The sequence below is a fragment of the Dendropsophus ebraccatus genome, chromosome 5 (assembly GCF_027789765.1).
Source record: "Dendropsophus ebraccatus isolate aDenEbr1 chromosome 5, aDenEbr1.pat, whole genome shotgun sequence".
Lineage (NCBI taxonomy): Eukaryota > Metazoa > Chordata > Amphibia > Anura > Hylidae > Dendropsophus > Dendropsophus ebraccatus.
The window spans coordinates 140,196,161-140,211,758 of record NC_091458.1 but is presented as its reverse complement, the minus strand read 5'-3'; the positions used below and the strand labels follow the sequence as shown (position 1 = coordinate 140,211,758).

General features: G+C 42.2%; 1 protein-coding gene across 1 annotated transcript in view; it reads left to right on the top strand.

Annotated features, from left to right (window-relative positions):
- AATF (apoptosis antagonizing transcription factor) overlaps window positions 1-3,047 on the top strand; it is a 106,110-nt gene extending 103,063 nt beyond the window's left edge. The window contains exon 12 of the mRNA XM_069971478.1: window positions 2,674-3,047. Coding sequence (XP_069827579.1) covers window positions 2,674-2,704 — 31 coding nt within the window. The 3' untranslated portion in view covers window positions 2,705-3,047. The remainder of the gene's footprint in view (window positions 1-2,673) is intronic.
- The last annotated feature ends 12,551 nt before the right edge of the window (window positions 3,048-15,598 follow it).

Sequence of the window (15,598 nt, the reverse complement as noted above, 5' to 3'; positions counted from 1 at the left end):
ATAACATGGATAATAAGTAGTCCTCTCCATTATGTGCATGAGCCCAGTAGTCCTGGATATTCATGAGAAGCAGAAAACTCCGCCCACCAGCTGCTGATTGGCAGTTATCTATCCAAGCTGTGTATAGGCAGTCACCTGTCAATCAGCAGGCAGGGGAGGGGTGTGGCAAGAATATTATTCTCCTGCATAGTAGGAGAACAGCTGAACAAAATAATGTAAATAATACACCGATCTGTTCAGCATTTCTGTCACTAATTTATGCTGCCCTTATTTAATGCAGCATAACCCTAGTGACAGATTCCAAGTACACATAAAGTAATTTATATATAGATACATACAGCTGTGTCTAGATAGATATGAGTATGTAGTTTAGTGTACGTCCATTGTTAAGGGCTCTTCATTAAATAGATTTCCTGTTCTAATTTTTACCATTTTGGCTTTTCAATATACACATAGTGACCTAGAGGAGTTCTATGGGTTTGAGAGTAGTCAGCCTTTCACTGCAGCTTGACATGAGAAAAACTGCATGTTCATCAGCCTTGCCCACCTGTGTGTGAAATGATGCTCTGTGAAAAGACTGGTTTCAGCGTTTCAGTGGCAGCTGCTGACATGTGAACCCTGCTGGGGACAGTAAGTGCTGCTTACAACCTAGGAATTACACTTGGCATTGCAGTGCAAGGAGAACATTTGCTATGAAAGCAAGATACGCCGAGCAGAAGTAGGGAATCCTAATGGCTATGAAATGACATATTCCCTGACCTCTAATTGTTTTCTCTTATGACTGTTTAATCAATATGGAGTGTTAGTGGTAAATGGCTGAGGACCCTAAAAATACAATAAAATCTACAAAGACTATGGAATAAGATCACTCTATTGCCGGCTGCTCAGTACAGGATGACAGGCAGGGCTGTAGTGATGGACAGGTCACTCTGTAAGGCAGAGAAAATAGGGGAAGAGAATACATTTAGTTACACAATTATAAGACTGGTGTATGTGTAAGACTGGTGTATGGTATATGTATGTATATATATATATATATATATATATATATATATATATATATATATATACACACACACGTTATAGAGGATCATTAGGAAGAATTGATAACATCATTGAATGACACAAACTGCAGGCATTACATCAGCGTAGAGTAGACAGGCATATTCCTTTAATATAACCATGATACTATATGGGGTGAAATCCATATGTAGTTGTGACTGTTTAACTCCTTAGTGATCGGCCTATTTTAGGCCTTACTGACCAAGCAATTTCCATACTTTTTAGTTGCTGCCAACGTTGTTTTTATTATTGCCCATATAGCCATATGAGGTCTCCTTTTTTGTGGGGCAACTTTTCATTGCTGCCATTTTCAGGTTCATGAAACTTATTGATGGATTTTTAGTAACCCTTTTTTGGGGAGATAATATCAATTATTTTTCGCTATTCGTCTTATGCTATTCAGCGTGCCGTAAAAGTAACACAATAAATGTATTCTCTGGGTCAATAAGATTACAGCGATACCAAATTTGCATATATACCATGTTTCCCCCCAAATAAGACTGTCTTACATTAATATTTGCTCCCCAAGATGCACTATGTCTTATTTTCAGAGGATGTCTTGTTTTTCCATGAAGTCACATTTATTGTTGAATAAAAAAAAAAGATATACTGTATAGTTTAACCACAACTTAGTGGTGATGGGTGGCAGCAGGCTCTTTCGGGGGATGCCTTATTTGCGGAGAAATAGGATGTACATATATTATTTCTAACTATTACTTTGGCAAAGTAAAAACTATTTTCTTGAAAAAAAAAAAAAAAACGACAAAAACTATTTTAAGATCCATAGTGGTGTATTTTTATTGTGACATAGCTGTTTGCGGGTTTATGTATAGTTTTTATCAATACAGATTTTCACACGTTTATATGATCTCTTATGTTTTTCTGAGGCAAACTGACAAAGCAATTCTGGCACAGTTTTTTTAAAAATATTTTTTACAGCATGAACCGTGCGGTATGAATGATAGTAGCATTTTATAGCTTAGGTCCTTATGGATGTGCCAATAACAAAGTATTGTTTTTTGTAACAATTTATTTTGTATGGAGAATAAAACTGTCATTTTATTATGGGAGGGGTTGACTGCAGCATTTAATGGGCTAAACTACCCAGAGGGGAGTTTTCTCTGTTTCGGGTAGTCACAGTGGGAGTCTAGCTGTCACAATGACAGCTGATCTCCCATGATGCGGTCACAGTAGTGCGGCATTTACTTATTCCAATAGGTCAGTAAAAAGGCGTATAGGTGGACACTAATGGGTTTGGCCAATGTGTAGGGCAGGGACCTTCGGCCCTCCAGCTGCTGCAAAACTACAATTCCCATCATGCATGGACAGCCAGGGCAAAGCTTTAGCTGTCCAGACATGATGGAAATTGTAGTTTTGCAACAGCTGGAGGGCCGAAAGTTCCCCATCCTTGGTATAGTGGATTCAAGGGAAATATACTGGATTCACTTGTGCCTTTAGCTCAATGATGGCCCCTCAGACTGTATGAATATCTGCATGTTTGTCTCCAGCCTTATAGGGTTTATAACCGGAGCTTCAATGGTTACTACAGTACAAGTAAAAGAAGCAGAAGTGCTTGGCTTTATTAATCCTTTATGTTTTTGCTTTCTGCAGGAATGAGCTGTACCAGTCATTATTCGGATAAATAAAGCCTTCCTAATCTGAAAGGATAATATGAACACACAGGATATGTACAGAAGATAAAGGACACTCGCCGAGAACCCCAACCAGTGTTGTAAAATAATATGCTGCAGTCCATGTAAAGTAAATTGCTGTTTATCTATAATTTATCTGGTTTTTATTCAGAAAAAAAATAAGCTTACAGTATCAATAAAACAATGGAAGCAAATAATAAAGAGGTAGCGACACCTTCACGAGCACGCAACAACGTAACTGGGAAAAGCTCGGCATCATATGGATATGTGGTAACACTTTAGCTGTAAACGTTATTATTTTATATGTAAAGAAAGGAAAAATAAAAAAGGAGAAAGAAGGAAAAGTAGTTTGTGGTCTACAGCTTCAAACTGACATCAAATCTGTCAGGATATCCAATGTTCTAAAACTATTACTATGTACTGGCTGGCAGCGGGTTTAATAATCTAGGAAATATTTTACATTTATTTAAAAGGATTTAGTTTCCAAATGTTTTTAGGGCTGGCTTCACAGTGCCTTAAAACTTTGGAAAAACACCAGCGGCCAGATGTTAGCTGAAAGTTTATTATCGGCTGTTTCTGGTAGTTATGCTAAGGGTGTGGTGTTTTTTCTCCAATAGACTTCAATGGGATTTTTCTGGTTGTCTCAAAAAACGTATGTTTGTTTTTGTTTTTCTTCTTCTTCGAGTTTTTGTCACCTTTTGTGGTCCAGCAGGTAGAGGTCATGTGATGGCAGAGGGACAAAAAGTTCAGCACACACAAAAAAGCCTAAACCACAAACAGGATCACTTACACAAAGTCAAAAACACTAGAAAAAATGCCAATAAAATGCAATTGCATTAAAAAAAAAAAAACAAACACTATTCAGCCTAGGTAATAGGCTGAATCCCGGAATTCCAGGCGGTACCCGGGCACTCTCCTCCATTCGCATAGACCGGGAAGGCACCAGCAATTAAATGCGGAAGGTCCGGCTAGGTTCGTGTTCAATCGGACCTAGCTTTTTCCACTGTTCGATCAAGCCTAGTCACGAAATTAGTTTTTGCATTTGGTTGGCCTTTTGTTACTTCCTTTACACAGAGGAATTTATCTGACAGATTTTTGAAGCCAAAGCCAGGAACAGACTATAAACAGAGAACAGGTCATAAAGGAAAGACTGAGATTCCTCCTCTTTTCAAATCCATTCATGGCTTAGGCTTCAAAAATCTATCAGATAAATCTGTGTGTGTAAAGGCACCCTAACTTTAGATCTAGAGATGCTGAAAATGTTACCCTTAAGGTGTCACTTGTCAAAATTGAAATCAACAGTAGATGTGAAATAAAGCAAGTTTGCAATATACATTAATTTTTTTTTTATCATGCTGTAAAACAAAGCTATACTTACCAAAAATCCAGGTCCTGTCTCCTGGAAGCAGATTTTTAAACTTCTGCTGATTGAAAAAAAAATAAACACAGAAAGTCTGATCAGGACAGTATGTCACGGCCCAGTGTGTCCATCAATCACATGACTGCCTTCTCTGTGAGCGCACATGACCTGGGAACCAAAACAAATACCTGGGAAAAAAATTGCAAACTTGCTTTATATCACATCTACTGTTGATTTAGGTTTTGAAAGTTATAAACGATCGGGACACTTTGCTATAAGAAAGTCGTTCTTTAATTACCTCAGCTAGAAGAATAGGTGAGATCTTGGCTCTATCATATAGACATCCATAAACGCAGGTTCTAGACAACAAAGTTGTCCTCAAGCCAGACCCCTTCTTCCAACCTAAAGTATTCTCTAAAGCCCCTATTACACGGGGCGATGGAGAGGAGCAAATAAGTGCTGTCAGTGCTCGCTTGCTCCTCGTTCCACGCTCGCTGCTGGCACAGCTGGAGCTATGGGTGAGCTGCCTGGGTGATCGCTAGATCGTCCGGGCAGCCCATAGAAGATAGCAGCGGTCTGCTGCCACCACCCCCACGCCACGGAGCGGCGGCAGCAGATCGTTGCAGTCGTTGTCTTTTAACATGTTGAAAGGCAAACGATCAGCCGACATCGTTCATGTTGGCTGATCATTGTCTAATCACGAGGTGATTATTGGCCGATAATCGTTTAGTGTAATAGGGCCTTTACACTCTCTCTCTCTTAACTCAAGAGATTATTCTGCCTACCTTGAGTAACAAACCCTCTAATGACAAGGAGAGGGAATTTCACAATCTTGACGCATATCTTGGTGTGTACCTTTTAAGGGTAGGTTCACACATAACTGATCCACAGCTGCCCCACCATAGCGCACGAATTGGCTGAGCGACAGGAGCCCCCGAAGCAAGCAAGAGCGTGGAACCAGTAATGTATGTACCGCGCAGCAGGGGGGGGGGGGTGTTAAGGAGGATGACTTTTACATACTGGCATCGGGATGACAATTCTGCTGCGAGTATGGAATCTCATTGAAAATGACAGTTAAAGGGGTTGTCCAGCAAAAATATTTTTCTTTCAAATCAACTGATATCAGAAAGTTATATAGATTTGTAATTTACTTCTATTAAAAAATCTCAAGTCTTCACATACTTATTAGTTACTATGTGTCATGCAGGAAATGTTTTATTTTCAGTCTTACACAGTGCTCTCTGCTGACACCTCTGGCCAAGACAGGAACTGTCCAGAGCAGGAGAGGTTTTCTATGGGGATTCATAGAAAACCGAGACAAGAGTTCCTGTCTCGGCCAGAGATGTCAGCAGAGAGCACTGTGTCAGACTGAAAATAAAATAACATTTCCTGCATGACAGATAGTAGCTAATAAGTATGTGAAGACAGAAGATTTTTTTTTAATAGAAGTAAATTACAAATCTATATAACTTTCTGATATCAGTTGATTTGAATGAAAAATATTTTTGCTGGACAGCCTCTTTAAGGATCCCTTGTGTCTGAACCCCCCCTAAAGCTTACTCTACCAGAGCGATGGCGACATCATGGGCAGAGAGAATGGAGGCCAGATATGTAGGGCAGCTACCTGGCCCTCAAACCTTTTTTTTTTCACCATTATAGATTGGGCTGGCAATTGGAATCTATCAATCTCCTCTTCTGCATCTTAGTTTTTTTTTTTTTTTTTAAACCTTCTCCCTTGGCCTATTAGTATAAACAGAAGGATATGGGAACTCGCTCGATCTAGTCAACTCTTCTCTGGCCACAACATCCTTTATAAAAAATACTGATACAGAAACCTGCAGGCCATCAACACCCAACAACATATAGACACTTCTTGTCCTGTTCCAATCTGGCCACTAAACACTACCATAAGCGGTTTTCCCTGGATGAAGCAGCACCCCTGACAATCCCCATTCACAGCACACGCCAAGAACCCACTTTCTTAAACACGGCTCTAGGTGTGCTGAACATCTGTGGATGAAATATTAGCAGACTTTCTATTATAAAGTTCATACTAAGAACCTGCTACATTGCCAAACAAACCTACTTCACCTCTCATCTCTCTCCTTTCCAATAAAACAAAACTCTTTGACACCTTCAACTCCATTCTTAATGTACAGTGCAGACACCTATTACTGACCAATGTGTCTCCACCTCCTACTACCTGCTTTAGTGACCCAGTTCCCTTACACCTCCCCCAGTCTCTTTCCTCAGGACCATACCTCTCCGTCCTCAAGCTACTGTATCCTGATCCTCTTGGATCTTTCTGCAGGTGAGTAGGGTAACCCTATAGAAAGAAAAAAGGGTTGCTTGTCCAAATATAGGTTATTACTAGAGATGAGCGAACCGGGTTCGGGTTCGAGTCCATCTGAACCCGAACGTTCGGTATTTGATTAGCGGGGGCTGCTGAACTTGGATAAAGCTCTAAGGTTGTCTGGAAAACATGGATACAGCCAATGACTATATCCATGATTTCCACGTAGCCTTAGGGCTTTATCCAACTGTATCCATCCAGCAGCCACCGCTAATCAAATGCCGAACGATCGGGTTCGGATGGACTCGCTCATGCTCGCAGTTCAATCAACTCTAGATCTAACATAACAAATGTGGTCCATTCAACTGTAATCATACAAAATGTATCACTCTCTTTGATGGAGCCCACAGTGCCAATATTAGATGGTCCATGATAAAGTAATACTTTTAATAGCCAGTTGTATGATTTATTTCTTAACATATATGTAAAGCATGTAGTACCAAGAGAAGAATCTGTCACAGACGACTCATGCAGTGCCAATTCATATAGTCCAGGATGATTGGTAAGTGTGGTGCTCAATTGGGAGGGCAAATGGTGACAGTCTGGTCATCAGGGGGGTTAAATTAACCCCCTGTGGGTCAGACTTTCGTTGAGGGAGGGGAAAACTTAAACCAGTGCTTACAGCATCAGCGTCTGGTGTAATGTCCCTGATTGGCTGATCAGAGATTTTATTAGCCAGAGCCTGGTGCACTTCAAGCTCAGTGAAGAAAGAAGGCGGCCAGTATGGGGCATCCATAAATTGCATGGCGTATCAGTTTTTGATTCCCCTAAATTCTATTATCTCCCAGGTTAACCCCCTTAAAGGGGAACCAATATATTTGGGCATGGGGTCAATAACGGAAGGTATGGAAATATATATCGGCCAGATCTTGAGAGTTCACTACTTACTGTGCTTCTTATATATGTGATACAATGAACTAAAAAAAAAAATCCAGAGGATCTCTGTCAGAAGCACTACATGGCTGGCTAGCATAGATTTGGAGGCTCTGTACAGCCCCAAGAGTGTCATGGAGATTGAATATTAAGAATACATGGGAAAACCAACATGCAGCCCATGATACTTTTGTTGCTACCTTTGTTGAAACCTTACCATCAGTTCAGGGGGACTGAGATAGGGGGCTCTGTGGAAAGGGTATACATATATTACCTTTCATTTTGCGGTCTGTGAATGTAATCTGCTAAAAATGCTGTTTTATGATGCAGTGAAGTACAAAAAAAAAAAAAGGCATGGCCCCATGGTTTCAGAACTCCAAAATGTATTGGAAACTAGAGGCAGAGACAGACTGCAAAGGGCCCCTACATAACCTAATTGTAACCCCACCCCCTTCCCTATATAAGTGATTGCAGCACAGTTACATTCAGTGACTCACAGGGGGCATCTGCAACCACAGGTGATGATTTCTCTGGACGAGTTCACTTTTTTTTCTCTTCTCCATCTATATATGTCCCCTTTGTGTCCCCATGAAGTATATAGGCCGTCCTCTGTGTACCAATGGGGACCACCGGAGCATTCTCCGGCCATCTGTGCTTTGCTGCAGTCGGAGCAGCCCGTCCTGCCCCTGTGGGTCACACCTCTTTTGCACTTCACTGCAGCATGAAACAGCAAAATTAAAAGTAATATGTGTATTCTTTCCTGAAGACCTATAAACACTGTCAGCAGTGTGGTACTCAATTTGCAGGTGACAGAATCACTTTAAGCTCATTCAGCAGAGCAGTTACTGTTGCCCCTATGATATACTAAGAATAAAGTGTGTTCTGTATTATTATATATTGTTATATATTCATAGCATTTTCTTTAAACCAATTTTTCACCCTTTTATTAAGATGCTGTGTAGTTCTTCTCACCTGTATAAATGAATATGAAGTATCTTGAACACGCCGTCCAGAGCCAGAAATAGTGATAAATAAAAATGAGTCCACGTCATTATTTTGATATAGAAACAGAAATCCAGGGACTGTGACATTTAGTAACTTTCTGCACGGCTGGATCTGGCCACTCGCAGAGCAGAACAAAAAAATCAATACTTCGATACGGGGCATTCAGAAATTGTTGTTTAGCTGAACCAGAGAAACAGGCAAGAGACACATATTTGTATGAAGAAAAGTCAATATTCAACCTTGAGCGTCAACAGCTATTGATATTTGCACAAAGCATGAAACACACCATGTTTGACAAACGGTTCTTCTCATGACTTTAAAACAACATGAAATGTCACAGTGTTCAAAGGGAAAAAAAATGTAAAGACGGTTCACTTGCCTGGATTACACGATTCCAGGGGGTTGAAGCTGTTAATGTCTACTCATTCCTGACATTGTCTACAGAATGCACACGGAAGACGGAATGATTATTCGAAGGATGAAAAGAACAGAATGTGTCAGAAGAGAAGGAACTTGATCCTAACACTTATTGGTCCAAACACTGCAGGAATCTGTCACCGGCCGTGGTGCATTTGGTGGTACATTCTAGTTTATGGTTATGTCTTATTATTATATCTGGGCTTTGTTAAGGTTCGTACGAAGGCGAATCATTGGCTTTTAAATCTTGCTGTCTGCCCGCTCCGTGGAGAAGGTGGAGACAGCCCGAGGACTGCCTGGAGAATATGCATACAGCCTATGGCTTACCAAATTATGAGTTTCCATTTCCAGCATATAATTAAAAAGTTTTTACCAATACAAGATAATTTTCCTATCAGTCGCAACCTATACAAGGGGTGTGGTTTCTTGCAGAAAAACTTTATCCAGGGTATAAACAAACACAGTTCACATGAAATTCTTAACATGTATAGCAATAATTGACGCTTCTTTTTTAGCTGCTAATGTAATAATGGCATTTAACTTCCAAAAAGTTTTCTTAGGCTGGGTTTACATTGATCAGTTGCATCCCTTTCTGTTGTTGTTGGTTTTTTTTGACAACTGATGCCAAAAAGGTATCAGTTGTCATTAGGTTTTCTAGCCTTTTTTTTTTTTAATAAAAAAAAACCATCAGTTGTCATAATGCCCCCCCCCCCATTCTATGTTCATTTTAATCATCTTCTATACATAAAGCAATGTAATAAGAGGCACTAATAGAGCGGGACTTCTATTAATATAGGGAAGCAGCACAGGGGGCCATCTATTATGGGGGCAGCAGCACAGGGGGCCATCTACTATAGGGTGACAACTACCGGAGTAGCATCTACTATAGGGGAAAAAGTCAGGAAGCCCTCTACTGTAGGGTACTGAGCTGCCTCCTCTTATCTTATTCTGACTCAACAACCTGGCTATGAGCAGGTGGGGTTATAGATAGTCTTATATCTGTGCTTCAACCAGTACTCACACCAAGTCACATATTGTCAGATAGCGTCAACTCCATTGTAGAGGCATGTAGGAAGATTCCAGCTTTATTTGGTGCAGAAACCCTGTAGAAATGCTGGTACAACGGGGTGAAAAGGATATAATATGCCAGGGGTAGCAGGAACATACAGGTACATGCACTGTCTTAACATGAAAATGGCTGCTAACATGAGGGAGAGGGGAGGAGCTACAACACTGCAGCTAGAGGACAGGAAGACAGGAGGGTCAAAAAGCAAAGCAGAATAACACATATACATGTCAATGAATAGAAACCAGTCTTGGGACATGACACTCCCCGTCTGAAATCTTTAGATTTCACAATATATTCCAAATCGGAACAATGTCCTGAAAGTCCAAGGTTGTTCTTGAAACCTGTAAAACAAGAGAGAAAAACAACGTGCAAACAATAAACAATAAGTCCAAATCTTGAAGTTGAAGATTTGTAATCCCGAAGAAACTTCAAATAAACCCATCTTCGGATTGGGGAAGCTGCGGACTGCAAACACTTCCACCAACCCACACTGTAATCCACAGGAGGAGGTTATCAGTGATGACACAGCCATAGTCCATGGTGGTATTTTCCCCGCCATAAGCTGTGTCGGTGTCCAAGTCACTCATGTAACTTCTTCTTTTGGTAGAAGGAGCACTAGTTCATGAATTGGACGGAAGAAAACCTTTGCTGAACCTCCCTTTGTTACCTTGACTTCCACTTTACGAGTCTTTCCATCGTCGCTGGGGATGACCTTTGTGATGAGACCCATGGGCCATTCATTACGATGGGCTTCTTTATCCTTCAAAAGAACAAGGTCGCCTTCCTGGAGGTTAGGTTTTGAAGTCTGCCATTTGTGACGGCTTTGGAGCATGTGAAGATACTCACTCTTCCACCGATACCAAAACACATTAGACAGATGTTGAACCTGTTTCCATTGGCGTCTGTAGATGTCACTGTGGTCAAAGGTGCCTGGAGGAATATCAGAAGTTCCAATCTTCTGGGTAAGAAGTGTTGCTGGAGTAAGGATGATTGGAGAATCAGGGTCTGAGGAAACTGGAACTAAAGGCCTTGCATTGATTATAGCAGATACTTCAGCAAGGAAAGTGACCAATGTCTCATGAGTAAGCAAGGGAGACTTGTTGTCCATTAGCATTGAGTCAAGTATTCTGCGGGCAATACCAATCATGCGTTCCCAGGATCCTCCCATGTGGGATGAATGTGGAGGGTTAAACACCCAAGTACACCCATTGTTAGTTAAGAAGTTGTCAAGTTGTAGTTCCTTGCAGGCTCCCACGAAGTTTGTGCCGCAGTCGGACCTCAACTGTTTGACAGGTCCACGAATGGAGAAGAATCTACGAAGGGCGTTGATGAAGCAAGAGGCATCCATGCATTCAATTACTTCAAGGTGTACTGCTCGAATGCTGAGACAGGTAAACAGAACTGCCCATCGTTTGCTGTTTGCAGCTCCACCACGGGTTCTACGAGTAACTACTGACCATGGGCCAAAGACATCGACCCCGACATAAGTAAAAGGCGGATCAGTACTTAGACGGTCTGCTGGTAGGTTAGCCATTTGCTGCTGTTGCTGTCTTCCTCTTAACTTGTGACACTTAACACATTTGTGAAGTACAGAGGAAATGCATCTCTTCATGCCCACAATCCAGAAACCGGCTGACCTGATGGCACCTTCAGTAAACTGTCTGCCTTGGTGCTGTACTCGCTCATGATGGTGTCTAATCAGCAGCGTAGCAATATAATGTCCACCTGGTATGATGACAGGATTTTGTTCCTTGTTACACAGGTCAGATTTCTCTATCCGGCCGCCCACTCTCAGCAGCTGGTGGTGATCAAGCACTGGATTAAGTTTGTAGAGTGCACTACTCTTGGACAAACTGATGTTTTTTGAGATAATGTCTATCTCTTGACGATACACTTCTTGTTGAACACAACGGAAGACGACTTGTTCAGCATGTTCAAGGTCTGTAGCTGTAGGGTGTTCCATACACATATGCCACCCATGACACTTTGATGATGTGTCCTTAGCAAAGCAGCGAGAGATGTGAATCAATCTGGCAATAGCTCGCACAATGGATGACCAAGTTGAGAAATGCTCAAAGCGATGTGACTTCAGCTTGACCTTTGAAGTTACAGAGGTGTACAGCGTGGAGGCTGTGTGCCTGATTTCCTTATCAGCATCAGGATCAACTAGCTCAAAGACTTCATTGGACGGAGTCAGACAAGGTTTCTCACACAGAAACTTTGGAGGAGATAACCACATGTGATCTAAAAGATGTGCAATGGGTGCAGGTCTTGTTCCTCGATCAGCAGGATTAAGTTCTGTGGAGATATACTGCCACTGTTCAGGAGTAGAGAAACTTCTAATGCGTTCTACTCGGTTGCTGACATACATGTAAAACTGTTTGGTCTGGTTATGTATATAACCGAGCACGACTTTGCTATCAGTGTAAAATGTAAATGAATCGATTGCAATGTCTATTTCGTCTCTTATTACCTCAGCAATTTCAACTGCTAGCACGGCAGCACAAAGCTCAAGTCTTGGTATAGAGTGTGCAGGTTTTGGAGTTAGTTTTGCCTTACCTAAGACAAATCCGCAATGTGTCTCATTTCTGACTCCTGTAATCCTAAGATAGGCCACTGCAGCTATGGCTTCCACTGATGCATCAGAGAAGATGTGGACTTCCCTTCTGATGGCCGCTGAAAGGGAGCTGGGGGCATAACAACGTGGAACTTGGAGTTGCTCTAATACCTCCAGAGACCTTTTCCATTTTTCCCACCTTTGTTGTTTCTCAATAGGTAGCTGAGAGTCCCAGTCCGCATTTTCAGTGGTAAGCTGTCTTAGTAGTATCTTGCCTTGGATGGTGATGGGCGCAATGAACCCAAGAGGATCATAAATACTGTTCACAACAGATAAAACTCCTCGCTTGGTGAAAGGTTTGTCACAAGGAGACACTTGGAAAGTAAAAGTATCTTGTTCAATGTTCCACAGCAACCCTAGGCTGCGCACAGGAGGAGCGTCAGAACTGAGATCAAGGTTTCTCAAGTTGATGGCATGATCATCTGAGGGAAAGGCTTTCATTACCTCATGGCTATTGGAGATGATCTTGTGAAGTCTGAGATTCCCTGCAGACAGCATCTCTTGTGTTCTGGTAAGAAGATCAACTGCCTCTTCACTTGTTGGTAAAGATTTAAGTCCATCATCAACATAGAAATTCCTCTCAACAAACCGACGAGCATCAGAACCATACTCCTTCTCACCTTGTTGGGCTGTCCTTCTCAGTCCGTAGGTTGCTACAGCAGGAGATGGGCTGTTGCCGAAGACATGCACCTTCATTCGATAATCTATGACTTCCTTGTTGACGTTGTTGTCCTTGTGCCATAAAAACCGAAGATAGTTTCTGTTGTCTTCTTTAACAATGAAACAATGAAACATCTGTTGAATGTCGGCCATTACTGCAACAGGTTCTTGTCTGAAGCGCATTAGGACCCCTAAAAGACTGTTGTTGAGGTTAGGACCAGTGAGGAGCATATTGTTGAGAGAAACGCCTTCAAACTGTGCACTAGAATCAAACACCACTCTGATCTGGTCAGGTTTCCGAGGGTGATACACACCAAAGGATGGTAGGTACCAGCATTCTTCTCCTTCCTTTAGTGGCGGTGCAGGTTCTGCATGGTCTCTGTCAAACACCTTCTGCATGAAGTCTACAAAGTGTTTTTCCATCTCTGGCCTTCTCTTTAAGGTGCGCTTTAAAGAGGAAAATCTTGAAGCTGCTTGCTGCAGATTGTTTGGTAGCTTTGTTCTTGGAGTACGGAAGGGTAAAGGTGCTACCCAGCTGTTGGAATCATTTTGAGTGAATTCCTTATCCATTACTTTGAGAAATTCTTTATCTTCTCTAGCAGGTGCCAACTTGTTGTCATCACTTGTGATGTTGAACACTGTAGACCCAAGGTTATCATTCCATGGAAGGCAAATGTTCATGTCATCTTGCTGGTCATGCTGCCCCTTACAGTTACTCATCTTTTCTTTCACCAGGTAGTGATGTGGGCATGGCTGAAAATAAGTGCTGCGACCATTTGGCAATATATGAGTCTTAAATGAGGATATCTTGGTAGGCCATTTCATACGGTCAATGCAGACGTTGCCTATAATAACCCAGCCTAAGTCAAGGCGCTGGGCAAATGGTGCATCATGCGGTCCATTAATTTGCTGACGTATTTTGTGCACTCTGAGAATGTCCCTTCCCAGCAAAAGTAGGATCTCTGCATTATTATCCAGAGCTGGTATTTCACTGGCTATGGTCCTTAGATGAGGATGATGGAGAGCAGCTTCTGGTGTAGGGATCTCCTCCCTGTTAGATGGTATCTGGTTGCATTCAACAAGTGTAGGCAAAGGTACCTCTAGATTTCCATTTAGAGAAGCTACTACAAGTCCACTGGCTCTTCTCCCTGAAACCTCTGTAATGCCACTACAAGTGCCCAGGGTATATGGGTAAGCATCTCCCTTTAGGTTAAACAGATCAAAAAGTTCTGACCTTGCAAGTGATCGGTTGCTCTGGTCGTCCAAGATGGCGTACACCTTTACAGTCTTTTCTGGCTGACCCTTGGGGTACACGTTGACTAGGCATATCCTTGCGCAGGACTTGTCACAAAGGTCTTCTCCGCAGACTTCTGTACATGAAGAAGATACTGTGGTAGGCTTTGCTGCTTGATCTGTGTTCTCCCCGCCATGCTTTGCTAGAGGAGGGAAATCTGTAGGTGGTGTAGGGCTGGACTGAGATGGGTGAAGAGCTTGTACGTGGTTCTCACTGTCACATTCTATGCACTTTATGGCAGTTTTACAGTCCTTAGCAACATGTTCAGTGGAAGCACAACATCTGAAGCATACTCCAAACTTCTTTAGCAGTTCCTTGCGTTCTTGGAGTGGTTTCCTTCTGAAGCCAATACACTTCTTGAGAGGATGCGGCTTCTTATGAATAGGACATTGGCGATTGGGGTTCTCAATCTTTTCACCTTGGTTGTTGTTATAGCTGGGCTCCTCAGAAGCTGATGAGGTAGTGGGAAGAACATCAGTCTTTTTTACAGACACTGGACCTCTGTGTTTTCTGTACTCGGAGCGTGGGCTGTCATATTTAGAAGGAGGTGAACCAGGGCCACTGGACTCACCATAGGAAAAGCTTGGGTCATTCTTGGATTCTGCAATGTTGCTGATAAACTCACAGAAGTAGTCAAATGGAGGAAAGGAGACTTGATTCTCTCTTTTGTATCTTGAACCAACTGTAGTCCATTTTTCTTGAAAGCCATATGGCAGTTTGGCAACTATTTGGTTTACCCCACGAGCAGTATCCAGGTAGCTGAGACCAGGTAGGTGAGTGTCTGTCTTGGCTAGTTGAAGCTCTGAAAGTAGGTCACTAAGCTCTTGGAATTTCTGGTTGTCCTTACCAGATATCTTTGGGAAACCTTGCAACCGTTTGAAGAGAGCACTCTCAATTGCTTCAGGACTACCATAGGTACGCTCTAGTCTCTCCCAGGCAGCTGTGAGTCCTGCTGCTGGATTACCAATGTGGACAGATCTGAGTCTCTTAATACGTTCTGTGGACTGTGGGCCAAGCCACCGGATGAGTAAATCTAGCTCTTCAGCAGCGGTGATGCCAAGGTCACTAATTGCGGTTCTGAAGGCACATCTCCAGCCTCTGTAGTTCTCAGGCTGGTCATCAAACCTTGTAAGTCCGGTCTTAGTAAGTTCACGGCGTAACATGTATCTTGCAAACTCTGACATGTCTGTACGCTCTGAGCTTGGACAAGGAAGTGCTGGCTGAGTAGTGCTGGCC